Source organism: Podarcis filfolensis, assembly GCF_964270895.1.
Source record: "Podarcis filfolensis genome assembly, chromosome: 3".
NCBI classification, from domain to species: Eukaryota; Metazoa; Chordata; class Lepidosauria; order Squamata; family Lacertidae; genus Podarcis; species Podarcis filfolensis.
In genome coordinates, this window is record NC_139606.1 from 110,287,266 (window position 1) to 110,313,667 (window position 26,402).

At 47.3% G+C, this 26,402-nt stretch overlaps 1 protein-coding gene across 4 annotated transcripts in view; it reads left to right on the forward strand.

Annotated features, from left to right (window-relative positions):
- Window positions 1–26,402, forward strand: part of SPTBN1 (spectrin beta, non-erythrocytic 1) — a 235,250-nt gene that overhangs the window by 137,290 nt on the left and 71,558 nt on the right. For all 4 annotated transcript variants that reach the window (XM_083604697.1, XM_083604698.1, XM_083604699.1 and 1 more), the window contains 5 exons: window positions 1,915–2,066; window positions 17,673–17,846; window positions 19,765–19,856; window positions 22,543–22,623; window positions 24,873–24,988. In XM_083604697.1, the coding sequence (XP_083460823.1) occupies window positions 1,915–2,066; window positions 17,673–17,846; window positions 19,765–19,856; window positions 22,543–22,623; window positions 24,873–24,988 (615 nt within the window). The remainder of the gene's footprint in view (window positions 1–1,914; window positions 2,067–17,672; window positions 17,847–19,764; window positions 19,857–22,542; window positions 22,624–24,872; window positions 24,989–26,402) is intronic.

Consider the following 26,402-nt stretch of genomic DNA (forward strand, 5'->3'; position numbering starts at 1 on the left):
GGTTTATTTGCACCGAAAGCAAAGAATGTGGGCTCCATGGCTAGAATATAGAGGGAATTCACCTCTCCAAGCACAAATCCCTTCAAATCCCTCCCAAAGTCTTCAGTGTCCTGTGCAGACGGTATTGCTACCATTATTGTGAGGGGAAATAATCACAAAAGGTCTTTAGAAAACAACAGGCTGAGGTTGTTTTTTGTGGGGGCGGACTGGGAGGGGCAGGGCATTGCAATTTAATTTTGAATGCGTCCAAGATTGTTCTGGGCGTCGGGATCTTGCTTTGCACTGAGCTGAAGCACTGCTGTGCTCTGACAGTGGGTCTCCCAAGATCTCAATCAGGGATCTTCAAAAACTCTGCTACCTGATAACCTCTAACACAGGCAAAAGCATGAGATTGCCTGTATGTAAAGATGTGCTTTGCCACAGAGCTTTTATTTTTATTTTTATTTTTGATTCTCTGTATAAATATTACCCTATGGTGTTTTTTTTTGGGGGGGGGGAATGATTAACAAAAAATTAAAGGCAGTTGTATCAAATGGGGTTTTCCCTTGCTGTAAAGTGTTTCTACAAATCTGAATACTCTTATCTTCACTGATCCCCACCGCTGCAGCCTTCCATGCCGTAACTTATTCTGTTCCTTAAAGATTCCACAATCGTCATGTGCAGATTTTGGGAAGTGGGTAAGAGGGAATCACGTGCCCTGCTTTACATGAGTCGATTTTTATTTTTCAAATAAGACAGAACCGCCTTTGAATACAACCCAAGGTCACTGGGCAGTCGCATGGTGACCTGTCAGGAGTGCTGCTCTTGTGCAACGGCAAAACAACTCTGTGTTGCCCAACAACTGGCCGTGCATACAATTGTGAAAGTGCTCCCAAGAACTCAGCCAAAGCTGGCCCCTGTTTGCCCATGTGTTTCAGTAAAACCAGATTAACTTCAAACCTTGTGGGGCTTTAGAACCATTCATACAAATTTCAGTGTTTCATAAACTTCGTTTCCCAGGCTGTTGCTGGAGAACAACTCCCATCATCCCTGACAACTGGTCCTCCTAGCTAGGGATGATGGGATTTGTAGTCCAACAATAGCAGCAGACCCGAGTTTGAGAAACACTGCATTAGGCGATCGTCCCTCCCTTTCATTTTTTTATTAGAAGAGCTAAATCAACACAGAATAAGGGGAACAGCTTGGGCTCTGTGCATAGCTGCAGACATTCAGTGTCAGCAGCACTGAGCTAAATAGTGCAATGGTCTGGCATGATAGAAGGCATCTTCCTGTGCCAAGTGAGACTTACTGTATTTTTCGCTCTATAAGACGCACTTTTCCCCTCCTAAAAAGTAAGGGGAAATGTGTGTGCGTCTTATGGAGTGAATGCAGGCTGCGCAGCTATCCCAGAAACCAGAACAGCGAGAGGGATCGCTGCCCTGAAGAGCCTTCACGCGGCTATCCCAGAAGCCAGAACAGCGATCCCTCTTGCTGTTCTAGCTTCTGGGATTCAGAATATTTTTTTTTCTTGTTTTCCTCCTCCAAAAACTAGGTCCATCTTATGGTCTGGTGCATCTTATAGAGCGGAAAATACGGCAAACTACAGGCTCCTGTAACCAGTGCTTGTGGTGATCCTTTGGGTATCGTAGGCGAACATGGATGACAATATTGGTGGTTATAATGGTTCTAGGAAACAAGGCGGGTCAGTAGCTCATCCTAAATGTAGACAGTCCCAGGTCCCCTCTGGGATGTGCAGTTTTAAAAATTCCCAGCCAGCTGATCCAGGAAGTACCGCTGCAATTTGGGAGAGACTGCTGGGCTAGATGGACCAGGGGATGTGATCATGTCATGCACTCAAAGAAGCGTCTTATCAGGATGTGCTTTGATTGCATCCCTGCTTAAACTCTGCCATTCTTTTGTACGTCTTTTCACCAGATGAACGAGAGGCAGTCCAGAAGAAGACTTTCACGAAGTGGGTTAACTCTCACTTGGCTCGTGTGTCCTGTAGAATTACGGACTTGTACGCCGACCTTCGCGATGGACGGATGCTTATCAAACTGCTGGAAGTTCTTTCGGGAGAGAGACTTGTAAGTGCCCATTTCCAATGCAAATCTTTGTGGCATCTGTGCCGTCCCAGTTGTAACAAGAGTCTAACTTTGCTGCAGGTCTGTTAGTTCTGAAGTCAAAGCAAGAGCATTGAGTGCCTCTCATGATATGCCGAGTGTGGCCAAGGGGCAATTTCACATTAAAGTCCCGCCATGTTTTTTGGGGAGATGTTATTTCAGTTGATGTGAGTGAAATGTGCAAATTACCCTTCATCTCGTTTTCTTGCCGTGATTTTAACAGGAGTGAAGAGCTAAGAGGTTTAGAAAGGATAATTGGGACAGGAGAGGAAAGTGTGTTATCTGAATAAACTTATTGTGTGTGACTCTTACCTCATAACAGCCTCTGCCAACACGATGTCCTCTACAGGTGGTGGCACTACAACTCCCATCAGCCCCAGCAAATGCTCACTGGGGCTGGTGGGAGTTGTAGTCCAACAAAATCTACTAGGTATCAGGTTGGGGGACCTGTGGCCTTCCAGATCCCAGGCCAGGTATGATGGGAGTTGGAGTCCAACTGCTTTTGGAGAGTCCCACGTTCCGCATTCTTCATATTTTGGTCCCGATCTTAAGGTGAACTTGTGTCATCTAGACCAGAGGTCTAGTAAAAGTGAAATAAAATCGCTTAGAAAAACATTTCAAGCTTTGTGAAAGTTTCAGTAAAGTACTCCAGTCATTCATTTTATCCGTTAGCAGCTAGATAACAGTGAAGTAATAAACAAGAATGATATCGTTATTAATGCTGTGTGGCCCTGGGGGCATACTCTTCCAAATACTTCTTTTGGTAAAGGTTAAGTCCAGTCAAAGGCGACTATGGGGTGTGGCGCTCATCTCACTTTCAGACCAAGGGAGCTGGCGTTTCTCCACAGACAGCTTTCTGGGTCATGTGGCCAGCGTGACTAAACTGCTTCTGGCACAACAGAACAACGTGATGGAAACCAGAGCACACAGAAACGCCGTTTACCTTCTCGCCACAGCAGTACCTATTTATCTACTTGCACTGGTGTGCTTTTGAACTGCTAGGTTGGTAGAAGCTGGGACAGAGCAATGGGAGCTCACTCCGTTGCAGGGATTCAAACAGCCAACCTTCCAATCGGCAAGTCCAAGAGGCTCGGTGGTTTAGACCACAGCGCCACCCACGTCTTTTGGCACCAGTCTTTCAAGATACATTTTCTGTGGCCTAGAAATCCAGAGTTCCAGCTCGGGCAAGCAAAACCATCAGCCCCAATTGCTTAACCACCACAAATGGGTACGGGGACAAGTGAGCTTGGTACTGAAGGACAAATTCATTGACTGACAGGCTGTTGCTCCTAAAGATGAGGTGGTGGACGATCAAACTCTTTGGTTTGTTCCAGTGGTGCTCCTTCTGTGTTCTCATGAGCATATGAGTGGTGGCTTTGCTGTCACTATTTTGCGGGAGGAGTTCAATAAATTTAGTGTCGTGCAACTGAACTGGATAAAAAAGATTCACTGCCCTAGTGCAACAAGCCCACTTTTAAAAAAACACAACAGCAATTTTTTTGCAAAGTACGTGAAAACGCAGTGAAAAGTGGGAATGAACTAATGATCAGTGTAAAGACATATAAACTCTTCACAAGTAAATCAGGATGAATGCTCCTTGTCGTATAGCTACCCCACAATCCCACACAGAACAGCTGCATATTCCTGCATTGCAGGGGGTTGGGCTAGATCAAGGGTCAGCAAACTTTTTCAGCAGGGGGCCGGTCCACTGTCCCTCAGACCTTGTGGGGGGCCGGACTATATTTTGGAAAAAAATATGAACGAATTCCTATGCCCCACAACTAACCCAGAGATGCATTTTAAATACAGTGGTACCTGGGGTTAAGTACTTAATTCGTTCCGGAGGTCCGTACTTAACCTGAAACTGTTCTTAACCTGAAGCACCACTTTAGCTAATGGGGCCTCCTGCTGCTGCCACGCCGCAGGAGCACAATTTCTGTACTTATCCTGAAGCAAAGTTCTTAACCTGAAGCACTATTTCTGGGTTAGCGGAGTATGTAACCTGAAGCGTATGTAACCCGAGGTACCACTGTAAAAGCACACATTCTACTCATGTAAAAACACCAGGCAGGCCCCACAAATAATCCAGAGGTGCATTTTAAATAAAAGGACACATTCTACTCATGTAAAAACATGCTGATTCCTGGACCATCCACAGGCCGGATTGAGAAGGCGATTGGGCCAGATCCAGACTCCGGGCTTTAGTTTGCCTACCCGTGGACTAGATGATCCGCAGGGTCCCTTCCAATTTGTTTCTATGATTCTTTGAAATCAGAATGAATGATAAATAAAGGCTGCATTTGGGCCAAACCCACTCCATACATTTAAGCGCTGTTTCACTGCTTTAACAGTCATGGCTTTCTCCCAAAGAATCCTGAGAATTGTAGTTTGTTAACGGTGCCAAAAGTTGTTTGGAGACCCCTGTTCCCCTCAGGGAACTACGCTTCCCAGCCTTTGAACTTCAACAGCCTGCAACACCCCCTGATTCACGTACAGTATTGTCGCCATGCCATCATATTTACTACATGTGTTTGGCTGTATTTGTGTGAGGCTCCGAAGACTTGATTTTTATAATACACAGTAGGTGCTTCCTAGCCTGGTTGCCTTGACTTTAGAAGGAGCACAACTGCAGCAATCTCTGTGCAAAGAGCTCTCATTCTGGCACGCCTTCCACTGCAAACAAACATCTAGATAAAGTGGTTTGTGAAGGCCTTGAGATAATTGCATGCATTCCGAAGTATGTTTGCAGGATTAGCTTTTAAATCTCGTTTGCTGAACCCTCTCCTGCTTATGTTTCTTTTTCCTCCGTGCATGCTGATAGTTGTTTTGAGTTAAGCATTGGTGATCCCACTGCCACGCTTGATGAGTAGGATCATGGCTAAAGCCAAGGGAGCCTTCTAGGATTTTGCAGTCCAGAATTTAGATAAGCCGCCACCCAAGGGCCATTTCCAACTGTTTGCTTTTTGGAAATGTGTCTGCAGAAGCAGCCACAAAATGGCTGCACGTCTGGTGCCTCAGAAGACCAGAACGGGTGGGTGGGAATATAAGCTACAGTAAAAAAAAAAAAAAAAGGTTAGTTCACAACTCCACTTAAGCATTCCTGCATCCACACACATGTTCCCCAGCCACTCTGGACGGCTCCCAACAGAATATTAAAAACACGGTAAAACATCAAACAGTAAACATTTCCCTAAACAGGGCCGCCTTCAGATGTCTTCTAAAAGTCAGATAGTTGTTTATCTCCTTGACATCTGATGGGAGGGTGTTCCACAAGGCAGGTGCTACTGCCCAGAAGGACCTCAGTGTCCGGGCTGAACGATGGGGATGGAGACGCTCCTTCAGGTACACTGGGCCGAGGCCATTTCGGGCTTCAAAGGTCAGCACCAACACTTTGAAATGTGCTCGGAAACGTACTGGAAGCCAGTAGGTCTTTCAAGACTGGTGTTATGTGGTCTCGGTGGCCACCCCCAGTCACCAGTCTAGCTACTGCCTTCTGGATTAGCTGTAGTTTCCGGGTCACCTTCAAAGGGAGCCCCATGTAGAGAGCATTGCAGTAGTCGAAGCGGGAGATAACCAGAGCATGCACCACTAAGGCGAGACAGTCTGCAGGCAGGTAGGGTCTCAGCCTGCGTACCAGATGGAGCTGGTGGACAGCCTCTCTGGACACAGAATTAACCTGCATCTCCATGGACAGCTGTGAGTCCAAGTGACAGTCGAGAGAGAGAAGACCTCTCTCAAAATCAACCTTCTCTATCCACCAAAAACCTCTACAGAGGGTTGGGAGGTGGCTGTTGAACAGTGGAGACTGTGCATAGGACTCCAGTCAGGAGGTGAGGCAGGTGGACTCACCTAAAATTGAATGGAGGGATCTCGCTCCAGTGGAGATAACTGAAAACAGATCAATGACATGCTATGGTTTGCTTGGGAAAAGACACATCTTTTTCGGGTTTTTAGTTTTTCCCTTTTCCCGTTTGTTTTATGCTGGGGGTTTTTAAATGTATTTGTTTGTTCCTTTGAGCTTTTGTAACAAAAGTGACTCGAGTGTTAAATAAATAATAATTCAACAATAATAATCCATTCATTTATTTCACAATATTAAGGGGGGGAGGGGACGCAGCTTCAAATAGAAGAGGATGTTTCCTCAAAGTACAAAAAGGGAAAATGAGAGACCGAGAGACTGAAGAATCCGTTTGTCCATATTGTTGCACACAGTAAAAAGACGCAAATGTGTGAAATGTTCTCCACGGTCCAGAAAATTGGAAGAAGATAATGATGATGGAGGAGAAGCCACTTCTAATTTCCTCCTCTTGCGTTTGGAGGAAATGGTTTGCAGGATCACCTGAATGCAGTTTAATGCTCCTAAGCTGGGTTTTAAATGCAGCAGAGTATAGTAGGTATTATTTTACCTCTCAAGTTCTGGGTCTTGAAAGGGAAGTTTCTAATCGCAACTTTGCACTCCCCTTTTATTTGATACAGGGATTGGATTGCTGTTACGTGCCGCAAAAATTTCCCCATGTAATTCAGCGAGCGTTTTAGGGACATAAATATTAAAACACTCCGTAAACGTGACAGTATAGAAGCACAAGCAATATCCCTCCACCTGATTACAAACATTAACCACTTCTGTTACCGCTCCATACAGCACAGCTCCCAGTGACCAGGAATGGCTCCTGACCCTATAAGAGGGGTTTGGATGTGGGATATGGAGGGAGAGGGTGCAGAGGGGAGATGGAGAAGAGAAAGATATCTGGGGCAAGCTGCCTTACTCTTGTTCAACCCTTGGATGCAACCCCAACAAATATATTATGGCATGGGATATGGTAGGCAAATACAGGGTTAAAAAGGTAAAGGGACCCCTGACCATTAGGTCCAGTCGTGGCCGACTCTGGGGTTGCAGTGCTCATCTCGCTTTATTGGCCGAGGGAGCCAGCATACAGCTTTCGGGTCATGTGGCCAGCATGACTAAGCCGCTTCTGGCGAACCAGAGCAGCGCACAGAAACGCCGTTTACCTTCCCGCCGGAGCGGTACCTATTTATCTACTTGCACTTTTGACGTGCTTTCGAACTGATAGGTTGGCAGGAGCAGGGACTGAGCAACAGGAGCTCACCCCATCGCAGGGATTCGAACCGCCGACCTTCTGATCGGCAAGTCCTAGGCTCTGTGGTTTAACCCACAGCGCCACCCGCGTCCCAAATACAAGGTTATTGGTGCCTTAAATGTGGCTGATCTCCCAATCCAAGTGGGTAGCTTAGTTGGGTAGAACATGATGCTGATAACGCCAAGGTTTCAGGTTCGATCCTCACATGGGACAGCTGCATATTCCTGCATTGCAGGAGGTTGGACTAGATGATCCTCAGGATCTCTTCCAACTCTACAATTTTATGAATGGAGCTGCCGCCGTTATGGGGAATGCGGGTATGTGAAAGAAGAGTATACCAATGCACCCCATTTTATTTTTTCTGCATTGATATCCTTTCCACTGCTTAGCAGATCCACTAACGTTTACCTTTATTATTTTTAAAAGATGTTTCCTTGCATAACTTCTTTGTTGTTGTCCAAATCCAAAAGTGTTTCCAGAAGGTGAAGGTGGATCACTTTCGCCTTTGGGGAAATAAGTCAAGAGGCTAGTCCTTAAAGGTCAATCCGCCAGATAATTAAAAAGTGGATTATTTTCCTGTTTGCGAAGTGGGAAAAGAATCCAGCTAGCGTGAAAAGGCAACAACATTTTAGGATTCTTTCCCTCCCGACAGTAACACAAACACACCAGCACGAGGCTCGTTTATATAAAACGGCACTTTTGGCCGTTCAGTGCTTTAACAATAATTCATTTATTTTTTCCGAAAGCCCCGAAGGTCATCTCACATGCACGCATCTTCTCTGGCAAATTTTGCCCTTTATTGCACAGAGGGGGGAAGATTAGAAGGAATTAAAGTTGCCTCACTTTATGTGTGCCCAGCACATAACTGAGATTCTTAAACAAACATAAACACAGCGGACGAAGGAAGCCAGTTTGCATTCCTCCCTGTCCAAAATCCCCGTCCCACTTCCTCAGACTGAAGGAAGAGGAAATGTGTTTATTATTATTTACATCAGGGAGTATCTTGCCGTAAGCCTCTGGAGTAGGTTGTTATTAACCCAGGAACAGGGGAAGCAGCTGAATCTTAACCTTCCAAGTCAAGGCCTAACATGCTACTTGTCAGCTGTGCCATAGCATATCTCAAAAGCAGTCGATTCTGTTCTGCGTGAATGTTGCTTCAAAGATCCAAGTTCCCCTTTATAAACCCTTCATTCCCAGAAGCTAGTATCTGGGGTTGGCACTGAGTGTAGACAAGGGGTATCAGATGTTGTAGAGCAGAGAGTTTCTCTTATGTATTAACAGAAGCTTGCAAACAAAAGTTTGCAAAAAAAAAAAGAAGTCTGTGAAAGTTACTAAAGCCTAGTAGTCTGTGTTTTCATGCTGGTTGTGAAGGAAGTAAAAACCCCTTCGTCACAAACAGTGTAAGAACACATCGATGACAGAGGAGGGATGGAATACTCCAATGTATTCTAATGTATACTCGCCTGAGCAGAATTCTTGATCGCATATGGTGACCAGGCAAGCTTCTAGATACAATGCTGTGTTAACAGCTGTACACAACAGTGCATTTTAAAAACTTCAGGGACCCTCTTCTACATTGACGGCTTCATCACAGAAACCCTGCATGTTGCAGAAGATTCTGGCATGCAAATTCATGTATATAGAATTGTGGCTCAAGGTGTAGAGTGGGGAGAGAATGAGATATCGTCTTAAGACCTAGCCAGTGCTCGCCTGTTGCTCTGCAGGGAAACCTGCCCATTGTGACTGATCTAGTGAAGAAACTCTCAACAGTTTCCAACGAACCCTTGTATGTTCCATGGATGGGATTTTGGCAGGTACCTTGCAGCGTCTTAGCACTGCAAGTGATACACAGTACCGTATTTTTTGCTCTATAAGACTCACTTTTTCCCTCCTAAAAAGTAAGGGGAAATGTGTGTGCGTCCTATGGAGCGAATGCAGGCTGCGCAGCTATCCCAGAAGCCAGAACAGTAAGAGGGATCGCTGTGCAGAGGGATCGCTCTTCTGGCTTCTGAGATTCAGAATATTTTTTTTCTTGTTTTCCTCCTCCAAAAACTAGGTGCGTCTTATGGTCTGGTGCGAAAAATACGGTACTTACCAAAATTCACTCTACCCACCTATTAAAGTATAGGAACCCTGTTCTCTGTTGCATAGGGTGATTCTATGTCTGCTTCCCCCAATCTCATGTCCTGCAAATGTTTTGCACTGCAAAGACCATCAGCCCCAGCCACCTTGGCCAATCGTCAGGGATTCACAGTATCTGGAGGACATCAGGTTGAAGAAAGATGTTCCAAGTATGAATGGTGTCCATTGTGAAATCGTTCTTGTTATGTACTGAAGTTCTCACCCTGGGCCGGCAGGGGGATACTGTAGATAGTTATGCAAATAAGGGATTGAAAGTGACGTTCAGTGATTGGATAGTTTTAGGAAATTGTCTACTGGAGGCTGACTGAACCCTTCAGTTCAGTTCTGTTCTGGCCTGTGAATAAACAAGAGCTGTTTGAAGAATCGCTGTGTCGTCTGATATGTTCACCCACAACTTAACAGTTCTTACTTGCTCCAGTTCTATAGGTTGAAGCACAAAGAGACAAAACAAGAAATTTCCTCTTCCTTTGCTTCTAAGTACCTTTTGGGTTCAGTTCTAACTACATTCATTTCCACAGGTCTCCACTATTTGCCAGAAAGTTGGAGCGGAAGATTAGGGCTCCTAATTAACTTGATGGAAATATTTTGAAGTAGCAAAAGCTAAGTCCTCCGAAAAATATTGTTTCTCTGATTTTTAGGGTGGAAAATATATAAGGCTAGGGGTGCACAGTTAATCACTGAGCAACATTATGAAGTTACTCATTTGTAGTCCTGTTTCTTTTCTAAAAAAGCAAACCACTGGCGTGCAACATTGCTGAAAAACAGTTATTACCAGTGGTAATGGAGACGATGGGAAGTTTGATGTACTTTAAGAAGATTTATTTTCAAAATATATGAGTTGTTGTTCTTGTTAATTTTATATCTTTGTAACAAATGATGTAAATGTACAGGTTTTTTTGTGTTTTGTTGGTGCGCAAGCATAATAAAGAAAAGGAAAAAAGAAAAACAGTTATTACCAGTGGTAGCAAATGCAATTCTGGAGGAGCAAAATCAATATTCCCTCTTTCCACAAACCAGCTGATCAGCAACAGGATAAGGAGCTCTCTGACCTGCAGATCTTAATTACCACCAGTTCTATTCCGACAGTGATAATTAAACCTTGTTTTCTCAGTAGTTACTTTCCATACCAGCTGAAAAATAACTAGCCTGGGTCATGTGTTTGTTGGCAGACTATATCTTGCAAGAGAGCTTCCCATGAGCAGCTAGCTGTGTAGTGGTCTGGGACAGTGGGGGACCTACATTTTGGGGGCCCTGAAGCTTGAATAATAATAATAATATAATAATAATTTTTTATTTATACCCCGCCCATCTGGCTGGGTTTCCCCATCCACTCTGGGCGGCTTCCAACAGAATATTAAAATACAATAGTCTATTAAACATTAAAAGCTTCCCTAAACAGGGCTGCCTTCAGATGTCTTCTAAAAGTCTGGTAGTTGTTTTTCTCTTTGACATCTGGTGGGAGGCGTTTCACAGGGCGGGTGCCACTACCAAGAAGGCTCTCTGCCTGGTTCCCTGTAACTTGGCTTCTCGCATTGAGGGAACCGCCAGAAGGCCCTTGGCACTGGACTTCAGTGTCCGGGCTGAACAATGCGGGTGGAGGCGCTCCTTCAGGTATACTGGACCGAGGCCGTTAAGGGCTTTAAAGGTCAGCCCCAACACTTTGAATTGTGCTCGGAAACGTACTGGGAACCAGTGTAGGTCTTTCAGGACCAGTGTTATGTGGTCTCGGCGGCCGCTCCCAGTCACCAGTCTAGCTGCCGCATTCTGGATTAGTTGTAGTTTCCGGGTCACCTTCAAAGGTAGCCCCGCATAGAGCACATTGCAGTAGTCTAAACGAGAAATAACTAGAGCATGCACCACTCTGGCGAGACAGTCTGCAGGCAGGTAGGGTCTCAGCCTGCGTACCAGATGGAGCTGATAAACAGCTACCCTGGACACAGAATTAACCTGCGCCTCCATGGACAGCTGTGAGTCCAAAATGACTCCCAGGCTGCGCACCTGGTCCTTCAGGGGCACAGTTACCCCATTCAGGACCAGGGAGTCCTCCACACTTGCCTGCCTCCTGTCCCCCCAGAAACAGTACTTCTGTCTTGTCAGGATTCAACCCCAATCTGTTAGCAGCCATCCATCCTTCAGCTGCCTCCAGACACTCATACAGGACCTTCACCGCCTTCAGTGGTTCTGAACTATTAGGGGGGCTCCTTCGCAACCAGCAACGAGGTCTGGGTAACCCCTCTTACCTTCTTCAGTGGGATTGTTCCATGGCAGATTGGCATACCTGCACAACATCTGTGTTGCTGACTCTCAAACTTTGGGGTTGTTGAAATATATATATAACACACACACAAAAAATCATTTTGAGTTGTGTGACCTATTTTTTTGTGGACTAAAGTTGCTTATGTGGCCCCTCCAGCATAAGGGGCCCAGAAAGCTTGATTAGTAGTAGATCCACCCTTGGAATTGGGGTCATGGGGAGTTGGAGACCCATAGCTATTTCTGGAGGATCCCCGAAATCAATTAATTTGCATTTCCGTCCTTCATCTGCAGAACTCAGGGCGGTTCACAACATCAAAGTACAAGATAAAGACACAAAATTTATAATAAAAAGCAAGAACGAACACCGGGGTGCGGGAACCCCCACAAACCAATAAACCTCCCCCCCCTCCAGATCAGAACAGATGAGATTCTCGCCGTTATGCTCCCAGAATGAAGAATTTCAGTGAGTTGCAGCAAGATGAAGTGAAACTTTTTACATCAGAGTCACAGGGGTCAGAAAGGGGTGACCGTAGCAAAATATTAATGTTTATGCCACATGTTTCCCTGAGATACATAATACAGCTGTATAAACTTCTGGTTTTTGCCGCAGCTGTTTCAGTGAGTTGCTTAAATCGACGGAACGGAAAGCAAAAGAGATGTTGCATTAAAGTCATGACTGAGAGGGCAGCGTCCCAAGGCCACATTGGCTGGGGGATTGCTTGGCCTTCTGAAAGCAGGAAGAGGTGGGACCTGGTGGAGGAAGGCAGGAGACCCTGGTAGCAAATCTTTACCTGTCAGGAGAGCCTGGTGCTTAATGGGCATAACACATAGCAGATGTCCTCAAGCCTTCTGCCTTGGCACTGGCCCCTTGCCCTTAGTTGACATCTTCCCCAGAGAACCCGAAAAGGAGAAGAAAACCCTGCAGCTTTGAGCCAGACTCTGAGATAGGAGAACCCTACTGAGCGCCTTTAAAATGCCGCAAACCCCGTTCTCGTAGCGCTGTATGTGGGGAGGGAATGAACCCCTTCAGTTTTGGGTCTACTTTCTTGCATCTCTTGGCTCAATTTCATATGCAGATGGGAGCCCCATGGGAAAGAGATCAAGGTGGGGGAGAAACTGGAGGAAGGAGCCCAAAAATCGATGCAGCAATAGAGCAGCCATCTTGCCAAGTGATCAGTTTGGGCATCTTGCAAGAGCAGCCTGTCTTGCCTCCTCCCACCAGGTGGGTTGGAAGAGAAAGGGAAAGAAGGAGTGTTGGGGCGGGGGCAGTTGTCTCCACCCACTTTTGGTCTTAGCTCCACCTACTTATGGCTCTGGCTCTGCCCACTGCTGGCTCCTGCTCCGCCCACCGTTGCCATGCATTCCCTGACACATTGCCACCAATGGAATGTCGCTCTCCATTGAAGCCCCTGCCATAAGTGGGATTGTCGTTGTTAAGTTGTGGGTGAACATATCAGACGACACAGCGATTCTTCAAACAGCTCTTGTTTATTCATAGGCCAGAACGGAACTGAACTGAAGGGTTCAGCCAGCCTGCTTATACAGTGGTACATAGGGTTAAGTACTTAATTCGTTCTGGAGGTCCGTACTTAACCTGAAACTGTTCTTAACCTGAAGCACCACTTTAGCTAATAGGGCCTCCCGCTGCTGCCGCACCACCGGAGCACGGTTTCTGTTCTCATCCTGAAGCAAACTTCTTAACCTGAAGCACTATTTCTGGGTTAGCGGAGTCTGTAACCTGAAGCGTATGTAACCCGAGGTACCACTGTATACAGCTCCACTAGAACGCAACAGTAACAATTTTCTGTAACTATCCAATCACTGAACGTCACTTTCAATCCCTTATTTGCATATGTGGACCTGAGTGAAAACTATCTACAGTATCCCCCTGCTGGCCTAGGGTGAGAACTTCAGTACATAACAGTTGTGGTGTTTTGGGACTGCCAGCGGACTCCAGAGTCTCCCCACCCCCACCCCGGAAAACAACATGTTTTAATGTTATGCCTCCCCTGGGGTTCATTGCAGGAACCCAGGCAGAATATATCTTGGTGATGTATTCTGGCAGACTTGAATGCTTGAACTGATGGGCAAGTCAAGAGAAGGAAGTGGGAACAGAAAAGCTGTTTCTTGGGCCAGAGCTCCAAGGGACACACTCCCTTCTGGGCAAGCTGCTACGGGCTACATGCTAATGGTGCGTGGAGCCAGAGGCAAAAATAGGCCCAGCAGCAGCAGCTGCAAATGTTACCTTTGTCCCCATGGCTTGTTTGCACACACAATCGCTCACCCCTCTCTGCCTTCCGTCCAGATTAGGGACACTTTTTCAGCTAGCAAAAGCTTCCTGGTGCAAAGCAGGGCTAGCGATTAGTGTGGCTTCTGGAGAAGGCTCCAAGGGCCAGATAGAGAGGCCTGGGGGCCACATTCAGCCCCTGGTCCTCAGGTTCCTCATCTTTGGCCTCTATGATCTGCATCATGAGGAGGAGGAGGAGGGGCCCATGTTGCTAATATCGTACCATTACGGAGAATCCTGATTCATTATACTAGATGAATTCTGGGAAGCATTGTAGCTCTGCCGTTCCTCACAAAGCAATCCCACGAATCCCAATTAACTTCAATGTAGTAAATTGCAATTGTTCCGGAGGCAGTTAGCTCGCTGACTCACCCCCTCCCCATTTTTCTTTTTCCCCCTCTTTAGGAGCGGCACACAGAGCCCTTTAATGCTGCAACTTGACAGATGCTTTTTAAATGTGGTTTCTGCCCAATTTGCAGCTTGTCTCCAACGTTCCGCTCTCACCACCCCGCCGGATTATGTGCCTCCTTTTCTTGTTCCTTCGTGGGAGCGAGCTGGAACGAATTTCTCCTTCCTAACATCCATCTTGCTCATATATATATATATATATATATATATAGGATCCCAAAAGAAGTTGTTAAGTTTGCTTCTCACAGAGCCTACTCAATCAGCCGTGGCTGTGATTCTGACCAGGCCTTTTTAAAAAGAGGTTTGCATGTTGGCAGCCAACACTTCCTGGAGTCTTCCCAGTTCTCATTACTGTGATCAGCCAGAGCTTTATTTGCTTGTTTAGCACTTTCCCACCACTGCAAGGAATGCGAGTACAGGGACACAAGAATGGGGGTGTTCCAGTTAAATTTAACTAGCATCATGTACACGCTGTATTTTAAAACCCAACTTCAGGCAAGCCAGGGAACAAACTCTTTGTCTAGGTATGCGTGCACCTGTGGAGAGTGGGTGCTGCAAATTTTGCGGAACCGGAAGTCTATAAGAGGGACCACCAAAAGCCAGTGCGGTGTAGTGGTTAAGAACGGTAGACTTGTAATCTGGTGAACCGGGTTCGCTTCCCCGCTCCTCCACATGCAGCTGCTGGGTGACCTTGGGCTAGTCACACTTCTCTCTGAAGTCTCTCAGCCCCACTCACCTCACAGAGTGTTTGTTGTGGGGGAGGAAGGGAAAGGAGAATGTTAGCCGCTTTGAGACTCCTTCGGGTAGTGATAAAGCAGGGTATCAAATCCAAACTCTTCTTCTAGCTCTCTGCATACTGGAAGGTAATTTGTTGACAAGGGCCTGCCTTCAAGATTGCATCGTCAAATACTGTATCCAGCTTGATACCTGGTAAAAACTTGCACATGTTTTTGGTTTGCTTGACCAATTATTCTGGCTGCAAAGTGTGATTTTTTTTTTGCAAGAATGTTTGCATTGCGAGAACTTGAGCTGGGCGATATATCGATATACCACCCGAAACCTGTTTGAATTACGATATCGGTTTCATAATTTTGTACCTGGCAAGATATTGCGAATCATGACGTGTGTGTGTGTGTTACGCAAATATCACAGTGTGGGAAAAATGCTTCTCTTGATTTCTGCAGCCCCCTTAACTCTACCGATTTATGTCTCCCTTGCCTCCCACAGGAGGAAACAAATCACAAGAGTGGGCGCTGGCAAAAATCAAGATGCAGGGAAAACAGTGAATCCAGCCAGTGCCTCTGCATAGATCCATCCTTATTTCAGGCATTGTGATATATCAGTATATCCAGTTACAGATAGGTAGCCGTGTTGGTCTGCCATAGTCAAAACAAAAAAATTTTTTTCCTTCCAGTAGCACCTTAAAGACCAACTAAGTTAGTTCTTGGTATGAGCTTTCGTGTGCATGCACACTTCTTCAGATTCAGGTATCTGAAGAAGTGTGCATGCACACGAAAGCTCATACCAAGAACTAACTTAGTTGGTCTTTAAGGTGCTACTGGAAGGAAAAAAATTTTTTTTGTTTTATCAGTATATCGCGATGCTTAGCTGGTGATATATTGCGAAGTTGGAAACCAGATATCGCCCAGACCTTGTGAGAGCTAAAGAGAGCAATCCGAAGTTCAAGGCGGGTGGTAAAGTCCTCTTTCCTCTGCCTTCTGATTTGCAGCCTCTGGCTTGCGTGAGGGCAGTGGATAGCACATTGCATTGGGCCAGCAGGATCTGAGTTCAGATCTCTTCTACCAACTTCACGGGTCCTGGTGTCCTCCCTTTAGTTGCTGTCATCGTCGGCATCCATCTGCCTCAAAAAACAATGGAGTACACCTGCAGGGGTGAAGTTAAATGGCTGTGTTAGCAGCATGGAAGTGACCTCCCTGGGGTGCAAGCTTGGGCAGTGTATATGGAGGTCCTGGACTGCCCAGTTGACAAGACCCCCCTCTCAGCCTCGCTGATGGGGTCCAAAAGAAAGGAAAGCAATACATTTGGCACCAGCTTGGCTGCAGGAGTTGCCAGGAGAAAGCGTTCAAGGCGCCATCCAACCGCCTTAGGGACTCCAGTCCGGATTTGTGTCGGGTTTACTCCCTAGCCTTTTGACCAGAAAAATAAAATAAAAACCCGTCAGCCAAGCTGTTTCACACCAGTTCTCTCTGTGCCAAGCAAAATCTCCCTGCTACAAAGACAAGTATTTATTCTCCAGCTCAATGATACAGCCCAAGGAGTGTCTGAATGAGCATTCCTTTGGCAACTTCCTGAGGTATTTTGGATAACTTATCCAAAATTATCCCTCCATTCATGCGGGGACTACGAGTGGAGACAGTTCCTAGTGGTGGACGAAGATCTCGAAAGAACGAAGGTTTTATTTATTATTATGCTGGGAGATAATCACCCTTGTTGGCTTTGGCTGCCTTTGCTTCGTAGTCACTCATATTACAGGACACTCATCGGAAGCAGGATACAGCGGGCTGCATCATTCATACTCTGAGTAGACCCATTCAAATTGATTGGCATCATTGCCACCATACATCTGTTCCATAGCTGTCAACTTACAGATTTGAAAATAAGGGACCAGCAGCCTTAAAAATAAGGGATCAGCAGCCAAAATAAGGGATTTTCCAAGCACAGGTATGTTCAACTTCTGAGCCCCTCCAAGCCAAAGGCAGAAAGCCCAGCCAGCAGCCAAAAGAAGCCTCAAGCGGTGGTTCCCACAGCGCAGCAACCCGGCAAAGGGGATGCAGCAAGGAAAACCACCGTCACCTCTCCGCTGGGAAGCGCTGAGCAAGGCGAGTCCCCAGGCAACGCAGCCGATTTAATTGGCAGAAGGCATGCAAGCTCCATCCCCCAGTCGTTCTTAGACTCCTTATTGGGTGAGCAACGCAGTCAAGCAACACAGCTGAAGCGTCCCTCCTCCCTGGCCAGCAGGAAGGGAGGGAGAGGAGCTGCTTCCTTTGAAACCCGGGAAATTTAAGGGACATCATCAATAAGGGACAGCAGCGGGACACGGTGCTGGGGTAAGGGAGTTTCCCGCCAAATAAGGGACGGTTGACAGCTATGATCTGTTCCTTGCGGGGTCAGAAATTAACCATCAAGGGCTTCCCATGCACTTCAGCGGAGGGGGGCTGTCTGACAGCAGGGATCCTTGTCCGCATGCAGAACTGTCCATTGAAATGGATGGGAAAGCCTTGTGTGTGCAGGAGCTTCTTGCCAGCCACAGAACTGAAAATGAGTTGTCTGCTTGGATTCATGCACCCTCAATTGACCACCTTTGCACTGACGTTTCGTTTCCCTTCTTTCTTTTTCTTCCGAATGTTCTTCTTGCAGCCCAAGCCAACAAAGGGAAGGATGCGCATTCACTGCTTGGAGAACGTCGACAAAGCCCTCCAGTTCCTGAAAGAGCAGCGGGTGCATCTCGAAAACATGGGGTCCCACGACATCGTGGACGGGAACCACAGACTAACCCTCGGCCTTATTTGGACTATTATATTGAGGTTCCAGGTAAATCTGAGATCACCTTCGGCCCTTGCCTTTCCCTGCAAGTCACACTCATTGTTCCCGGCTTCCCAGATCATCAGCCTTAGCGGAATCACTTTAGGGCTGCCCTGAATGCATGGTGCATTTTGTTTATAGTTAGTTATACAGGCTGGGGCTGGTTCTTACTTTGAATAGGAAGGGGAGGAAGATTTCTTCATTCCTAAGCTGCGGAACGAAATTAAAATCACCCCACACACCTTTGCATGCCTGGGAGCCATGGCGAGAAAGTTCTCACTGGCAACGATAGGAACTTCCCCCCTAAAATACTCCTAGCCACACTGAGAGCTAGGAAAATTCCCATTCCGATAGAGGAGGGTGAAGCCTTCCTATGCACTGATTGCTGCTTCTGCTTCTATTAATAGTTATTTTTCTTTGGTTCCTTATGCATTTTTAAAGGACTGTTTTATTTTAGGAATTTTACTCAATTTTTGCCTGGTTGAAAACCAACGCTTCCCAAATTTTTTGGGACTGCTGTCCCCTTGCTTCCATAAACCCATCCCCAGTGCTCCCTACCCTATAAAAAGCACAATTCAGAATAGCACTTTGCGCGACCCACAAAGGTAGGTATTAAAATTCCAAACGGCGCATTTATTCAAAATCCAGTTGAAGCTATTTAGTTTAATCAATTCAACAAAATTGAGGAGCTTGTTGCAGTGATACGAGCTTGTCAAAGCCAGGTAACCATTTACATCTCCCAACGACCCATCTTAGTTCCCCCTCCCTGTAATCCCCACCCCCACCCTCGGGTCTAGTACCATCTGACTTGGGGAACCACTATTGTAAACTGTCCTGTGGTTTGTGCAAAGAGAGATACATAAATAATCTGAAATAATAATGTATTTCCAGTAAGACCAACATCCCACACAAACACCTGTAATTAATTAAGGAAAAAGACAAAGGTGTAGCCCCGTGATAGACGTTCAGCATTTTGTGCCACAGCAGCATATTTTAGGGTAGGGGTTCTCTCTGGGTGGGATGAAACCGCCATGCTAGTGTTCTGGCAGGTGGGCTGCTCCTGCTGGTCTGTTTTTGGGGCACCAACCTCCACCCCCCATCTCCCTCCTGGTAAGGAACAGTGACCCACCTGCCAGGAAACCAGTATTAGCGGTCCCATCCCACCAAAGCAAGCCACTTTGGGGAATCCAGTTTATTTCTGCCTCTTCCCCTTCAGAGAGAATTTCCGTCAACCTCTCCCCATGGGGCATTCCTTCTCAGCACTTCGTTACGTAATTATGCAGATCAGGGCCGCGATTTCCTACGGAGCCAAGGCTACAGTTCACAAAGATTTACGAGGCAGCTGAACCTGCTGGAGTTTATAGGCAGAAACCAAAGTTCCGCACTTAGAAATCTGTGGGGCTTGTGTACTTTATCTGGGCTGGGTCATTCTCATGCTTTGTGAAGCATGCTCCTTTAAAAGGGGAAGGAGCCAGCTCTGTTCACAATATTATTTTGTACGTATATAGGGAAGGAAACCTTCAGATTGTTTTGGAATCCGGTGCACCCTTGCTGACTTCTTCTTCTTTGGCTATCACTCGTAGCCGAGTAAGATTGTCTTTAATAAACACGGTTTTAACAATGAGTCCGTAAGTGACTGTGGAGGCCAATTCTGGATCCACACGTCCTTCCACAATGGGGACATAGGTTTCTGGGCAGGAGCTGATCATGGTGTGGATTTGCCAAGCGTGCCTTCCTCTTAGCACGTTTCTCCAATGTGTGTGTGTGTGTGTGTGTGTGTGTGTGTGTGCATGTGCACATGCTGGTTCTTACAGTCTCCTACTCTGCAGTTGCTTTGGCAACAGTGTTCTCTCAGAAAGTTTGAATGCTGCCTGAAACAAATAGGCTGGGGGAAAATTGACTTGCTGATCCATGTGTTGCATTGCAGATCCAAGACATCAGTGTTGAAACAGAAGACAACAAAGAGAAGAAGTCTGCGAAAGATGCACTGCTACTATGGTGCCAGATGAAGACAGCCGGGTGAGTTTTGACCCAGTAGTCCTCTAGACAGTGCTGGGGGAGCCTCTCTCAAGTCTCTTGCTCTCTGAGTGTTTAAGACTACAAATCCCATCAGCTGGCAGGGGTTGATGGGAGTTGTAGTCCGAAGCATCCAGAGGGCACCAGGCTGGGGGAGGCTGCAGTGCATTTAAAACACACAGGCCTCGACCTCTCCTTAAGTGCAGTGTCCCGAGTTAATGAACAGCTTCCCTTAAGGCAAATCGGTGTGCAGAGCAGGGAGCAAGACTTTCTTCTCCAGGGCAGCGCCATAACTTGTGCTGTCCTGCAGACAATATGGGCCAACAGAGGTCGTTTTCGTGAATACAGTGGCTCAGAACAACACTTAACAGCGCCGGCACAGAAGTTGTGCGTTTAAAATGGCTGCCTTCCCAGAAGCCTCCAGGGCTGTCGCTCTGTGGCAGACCACATGCTTTGCATGCAATACGCCCCAGGTTCAATCGCTGCCATCTTCAGGTGGGGATTGGTGGACCCTGTCTGAATCTCCGACATGCGTTATCGACTGATTCATAGACTGGGCCCAGTTTAAGGCAACTTCCCACAATCCTCTGTGGTGGAGAATGTAACCTGATGGATCCACTTCCATTTTCAAACCTTGACACTGAAGCCCAGACCTGGTAGAGAGACCAGGACGTGTGCACCCCAATTTGCCCTTAATAAGGTCATCGGCCCCAGCCTCCTCTGTCACACGTCCCCCTCAGAAATTTGTCCAGGTGTAAATGTGGCCTTTGGGCAAAGGGTTCTCCATCCCCGTTCGAGAACCACCTCCCCATCTCCTTGCTTCCTAGTTTTGGCACAGATCGGTCAACCAGCTGGGCTGCCCAAATCTTGCCACAGGTTTTGAGGCCTGGTTCCCACCCCCTGCTTGTATCCTAGCCTGCTATTTGGTCACCGAAATGGCTCCATTTCCTTGACAGACGCCTTCCCCGCCTCTCCCCTGCCACCTGCGGCAACCCCGTGCTTCTTAAATTTTATTTATTTGCTTGCAAAGATGTCTACCCCTCCAGCACGAAGGAGATGAAATGCCGCGGGTGTGAACCGCATAAAACTCAACAGCAAAAATTACATTTGTTAAACTAGTGCAAAATGCATCACAAATCCGGTAGGTCATATTTATAAGACATCATAATAGCCACATGGGTTGCCTGGGTAGACAGGCGAGAGTTACGCAGGCCCCCAATGATAGTTTTGGAAGTACCTGCAGGGATTTATTTATTTTTTGGGTAAAGAGAATTATGATTATTATAATTTAATATCCGCCCTTCATCCTAAGGTTTCGGCTATTAAAACACAATGTTAACATTAAAACACAACACTGTACAAGATTAAAAACTGCTGGAAACAATTTTAAATTACAGAAATAAAGTGGGCCCTAGCAATATGCATCTCAAGTGTCAAAGGTCAGGGCGTCTCTTCAGCATTTGCTGAATGAGGGTGCTGGATTCATCCCCATGGGAAGAAAGTTCCACAACTTGGGGGCCACCACAAAGAATGCCCCTCCCAGGCCTCCACTCGCTGAGTTTCTGAACATGGTGTAACAACCAAGAGGGCATCTACCTTCGATCTTAGCACCCGGGAGGCAGTTTTTCAGGGATTAAAATGAGGGGCCACTACTCCCATCTTGATTTAAAAAAAACCCTGTGGGTGCCAGCACAAGATGGCTGCTGTGGGCAGCAAAAAAAGGAAAACATTAGATAGCTACCTGCCTGATTTTCATGGGAAGCAGATTCCAAAAATGTCACACTAAATGTCCTGGTCTTTTTATTTTATTTTTAAATATGCATTTATTTTATTTGATCTCTTACGCGTTCTTCACCACAAGGTCCCAGGGCGGGTCGTTACAATAAGGCATACAATTATAAAACAAACAAAACCGCTACAACAATAAAAACCAGTGTAAACGCAATTCCGCATATAAAAACAACGCAAACATTTAAAAACAATTCCGTCTGTATAAACTGTGACCGCAGACTAGGGTAGGAACATAGAGCTGTGAAGGATGAGGCCAATGACCCACCTAGTCCAGCATCCTGTTCTTACAGTGGCCAACCAAGTGCCTGTGAGGAACCCCCAAGCAGGATTTGAATACGAGCCCTCAACCCTCCTGTGCTTTCCAGCAACTGGTGTTCGGAAACATTGGTGTTCCGACCACAGAGGCAGAGTGATGGCCATCATCCATCATAATCAGTAGCCATTGATCGGGTTTGCAGATGCGAGATGAACCTCGGGAGCGTACAGTGCTGTTAAAGTATCTCTCCCAAGGATCAAATGACTGGGCAGCGGAATAATAGGCTAGGCGTTCCCCTCTTGCTATCCAATTGAGGCCTCAGAGGATCTCGCGTCTTAGTAATAGTTCTGTTCTCCCAGGCATCAGTAAGTCCATTATCTATTCCATATCTGAAACCTCCGCATCTTTTTTTTAAAAAGAGGAATTGCCAGTGAGTTCTCCGGGAGGGCGTTTCCCGTTTTGCCTTCTGCAGTTCCACTTAAAAATGGTAACCCGAAGGCTGCTTGAGCGCAACCTTTTTTCCGGCTAACTCGACGCCTCTCATTATTCATATCTCTGAGCCTTAATCCTATACTGATGGAGTTTTCTTTGTTTTGTTTCTCTCCCCCCCTCCTTCCATCTTTGGTTCTTTTGTTGTGCCAGCTATCCCAACGTCAACATTCACAACTTCACCACCAGCTGGAGGGACGGCATGGCTTTCAACGCGCTAATCCATAAACACAGGTGGGCACTTGTCGGAGACGGTGATGAAGTTTTTAAGCTCTGGACCAGCGGATGCAGAATCGCAACTCATGGCGTAGCCGCAGTGCTGGGTTCCCCTTCCAGAACAGCTGCCTCGCATCACCTTTTTCTCTCTGCAAAAGAATTTGCTTCTACTCCCTTTGTTGCCACAACGGACCAATCCTATGCATGTAGACATGGAGGCAAATCCTACTGCGTTCAGTGGGGCTTACTCCCAGCGAAGCATTCGTTGGATTGATTTCTAAGTACCGTATTTTTCGCTCTATAGGGCGCACTTTTTCCCCTCCAAAAATTAAGGGGAAATGTGTGTGCGTCCTATGGAGCAAATGCAGACTCCTTGGCTTCAGCAATAGCAACACGAAGCCTCCGAAGCGCAGAGGGAGCGTTCCCTCTGCGCTCCGGAGGCTTTGCGTTGCTTTTGCTGAAGCCAGGAGAGTCTTGCTCTCCTGGCTTCAGCAAAAGGAACCTGAAGCCTCCGGAGCGCAGCGGGAACTCACGCTGTGCTCCGAAGGCTTCAGGGATAGCCTCCTGAAGCCTCCGGATTGCAGCTCAAATTGCTGAAATTGCAGAGAGGGAGAACTGCGCAACGCCCCTTCAGTCAAGCGGGAGGAGAAAGGGAAGGGACTCCGTTTCTCCTGCCGCTTCCCTGAAGGGGCGCTGAGCAGAGAGGATATTTTTTTTTTCTTTTCTCCCCCTCTAAAACAAGGTGCATCCTATGGTCGGGTGCGTCCCATAGAGTGAAAAATACAGTATATCCTGCACTGGCTCAAATTGCTGAAATTGCAGTGTAAGCTCTTTGAGGCAGAGACCTGAATTTTGCTCGCCTTCCTCTGGAACTGACCTTGTAACACTTTGCAGTCGTATTTACGGAAGTAATGTGAGCCCTGCTCAGAGAGAATGGTACTCACAACTGGGGCTTTGTTAGTTGTTGCATGCTGTAGCAGCTTCCTCCGCCGAAAACACAAGCCGCTCTTTTGATTGAAGAGTGGATTGCCTCTTCAGCAGTGGGAAAGCAGTTGCCTGGGAAACGAGGAAGAACCCGCCTTGCTCTCTGCAAGGTTCCTTGCCATCCCTCATACACACCCTCTTGAAATCCTGTCCTCTGTCTAGAAACTAGAAACCTGTAGCCAAACATTGGCTTTGTGGGGGGGGGGAAGCCTTTTCTTGTACAGTCATACCTCGGGTTACAGACGCTTCAGGTTGTGTTTTTTTTGGGTTACCGACCTCCGAAACCCGGAAGTACCAGAACGGGTTACTTCCGGGTTTCGGCAGTCGCGCATGCACAGAAGCGCCGAATCGCAACCCGCGTGTGTGCAGACGTGCAACTGCGGGTTACGAATGTGCATCCTGCACGGATCACGTTCGCAACCTGAGCGTCCACTGTATACACAACCTTTTCCCTTCCAGCTAAGGGGAATCTCTGCCCCTTGTTGTTATTTGCCCACACTTACTCCTGGTACGGGATGCGGGTGGCACTGTGGATTAAACCACAGAGCGTAGGACTTGCTGATCAGAAGGTCGGCGGTTCGAATCCCCGCGACAGGGTGAGCTCCCGTTGCTCGGTCCCTGCTCCTGCCAACCTAGCAATTCGAAAGCACAACAAAAAGTGCAAGTAGATAAATAGGTACCGCTCTGGCGGGAAGGTAAACAGCGTTTCCGTGAGCTGCTCTGGTTCGCCAGAAGTGGCTTAGTCATGCTGGCCACATGACCCGGAAGCTGTACGCCGGCTCTCTCGGCCAATAAAGCGAGATGAGCGCCACAACCCCAGAGTCGGCCACGACTGGACCTAATGGTCAGGGGTCCCTTTACCTTTACCATACACCTGGTGCATGCTCCCCCCCCATGCCTCTTCGCCTGCTGCACATGTTCATGTCTCCGTCTCTCGCCTGCCATTCTTTTCCATGTCAGCATCTTCCCCTCCGCTCCCGGTTCCCAACATCAGGTTCTCCTCAACCCACATACTGTTTGGGGCAGTGCAGCACAGATGAGTTTGTCTATGAAAAGTTGGCAACTGTGCACAGTAGCGGATGGCAGAATTGCAGCAACACCGCTGACGGGAGGTCACATAAGCGCTGCCTCCCACTACCGACCGCACATCATGTGCAGCTGTGACCAACATTTCTAGGAGACTTGACTCCTGGTCTTTCTGCTTCTGTCGTTCATATTTCTGAGTCAGTTCACTTTATGGGAAATGGCCCAAAGTGATTTGCGTTCTCCTGTTCCTTGCTTAGGCCCGACCTAATTGATTTTGATAAGCTGAAGAAATCAAATGCACACTACAATCTGCAGAACGCTTTTAACCTGGCAGAGCAGCACCTTGGCCTTACTAAACTCCTGGACCCGGAAGGTAAGAACAGCCTGCCACTGATGCAGCAGTGTGTTCTGTATTCTCCCCTGCCCTCAGTGCCTCTGCCCCCTTCCTCCCGGAGCCTCTTCTCGCTACTTGTTGCCTCCTGAAGGAAGAAGTTGGGAAAGGGTTGCTGGAGAATCGAGCAAGATGAAACTTCCCCTGCGGCAATTGTGGCAATAGATCAGGCACAGATTGCAAACCCATTCTGCAGATGAGTCAACCAAGTCACCTAGTTCCCCAACAGCGAGGCCAGCATCCCTCAGCAAATATAATAATAATAATAAATAATAATTTATTATTTATACCCCACCCCGCCCATCTGGCTGAGTTTCCCCAGCCACTCTAGGCGGCTCCCAGTCGAGTGTTAAAAACAATACAGCATTAAATATTAAAAACTTCCCTAAACAGGGCTGCCTTCAGATGTCTTTTAAAGAGAAGATATCTGCTTATTTCCTTCACATCTGAAGGGAGGGCGTTCCACAGGGCGGGCGCCACTACCGAGAAGGCCCTCTGCCTGGTTCCGTGTAACCTGACTTCTCGTAGGGAGGGAACCGCCAGAAGGCCCTCAGCGCTGGACCTCAGTTTCCGGGCTGAACGATGGGGGTGGAGACGCTCCTTCAGGTATACTGGACCGAGGCCGTTTAGGGCTTTAAAGGCCAGCACCAACACTTTGAATTGTGCTCGGAAACGTACTGGGAGCCAATTCAGATCTCTCAGGACTGGTGTTATGTGGTCCCGGCGGCCACTCCCAGTCACCAGTCTAGCTGCCGCATTCTGGATCAGTTGTAGTTTCCGGGTCACCTTCAAAGGTAGCCCCACGTAAAGTGCATTGCAATAGTCCAAGCGGGAGATAACTAGAGCATGCACCACTCTGGCGAGACAGTCCACGGGCAGGTAGGGTCTTAGCCTGCGTACCAGGTGGAGCTGGTAGACAGCCGTCCTGGACACAGAACTGACCTGCGCCTCATGGACAGCTGCAAGTCCAAAATGACTCCCAGGCTGCGCACCTGGTCCTTCAGGGGCACAGTTACCCCATTCAGGACCAGGGAGTCTCCCACCCCCACCCACCCCCTGGCCCCCCAAAACAGTACTTCTGTCTTGTCAGGATTCAACCTCAATATGTTAGCCACCATCCATCCTCCAACTGCCTCCAGGCACTCACACAGGACCTTCACCGCCTTCACTGGTTCTGATTTAAAAGAGAGGTAGAGCAGGGTTCTGCTGCCTGGTTCATATTCCGTTGCTGTAGCGTAAGTCCTACACAAAATATGCACATCTATGTAGCAGGGACGGGGAAGCTCTGGCCCGGATCCAAACATGGCCCTCCAGGGATCTCTCCCTGGCCCTCAGTACTCTCCCCCAGCCACACACCTTCCCCAAAGACACCCCTCCCTGGCCCTGATTCAACAGG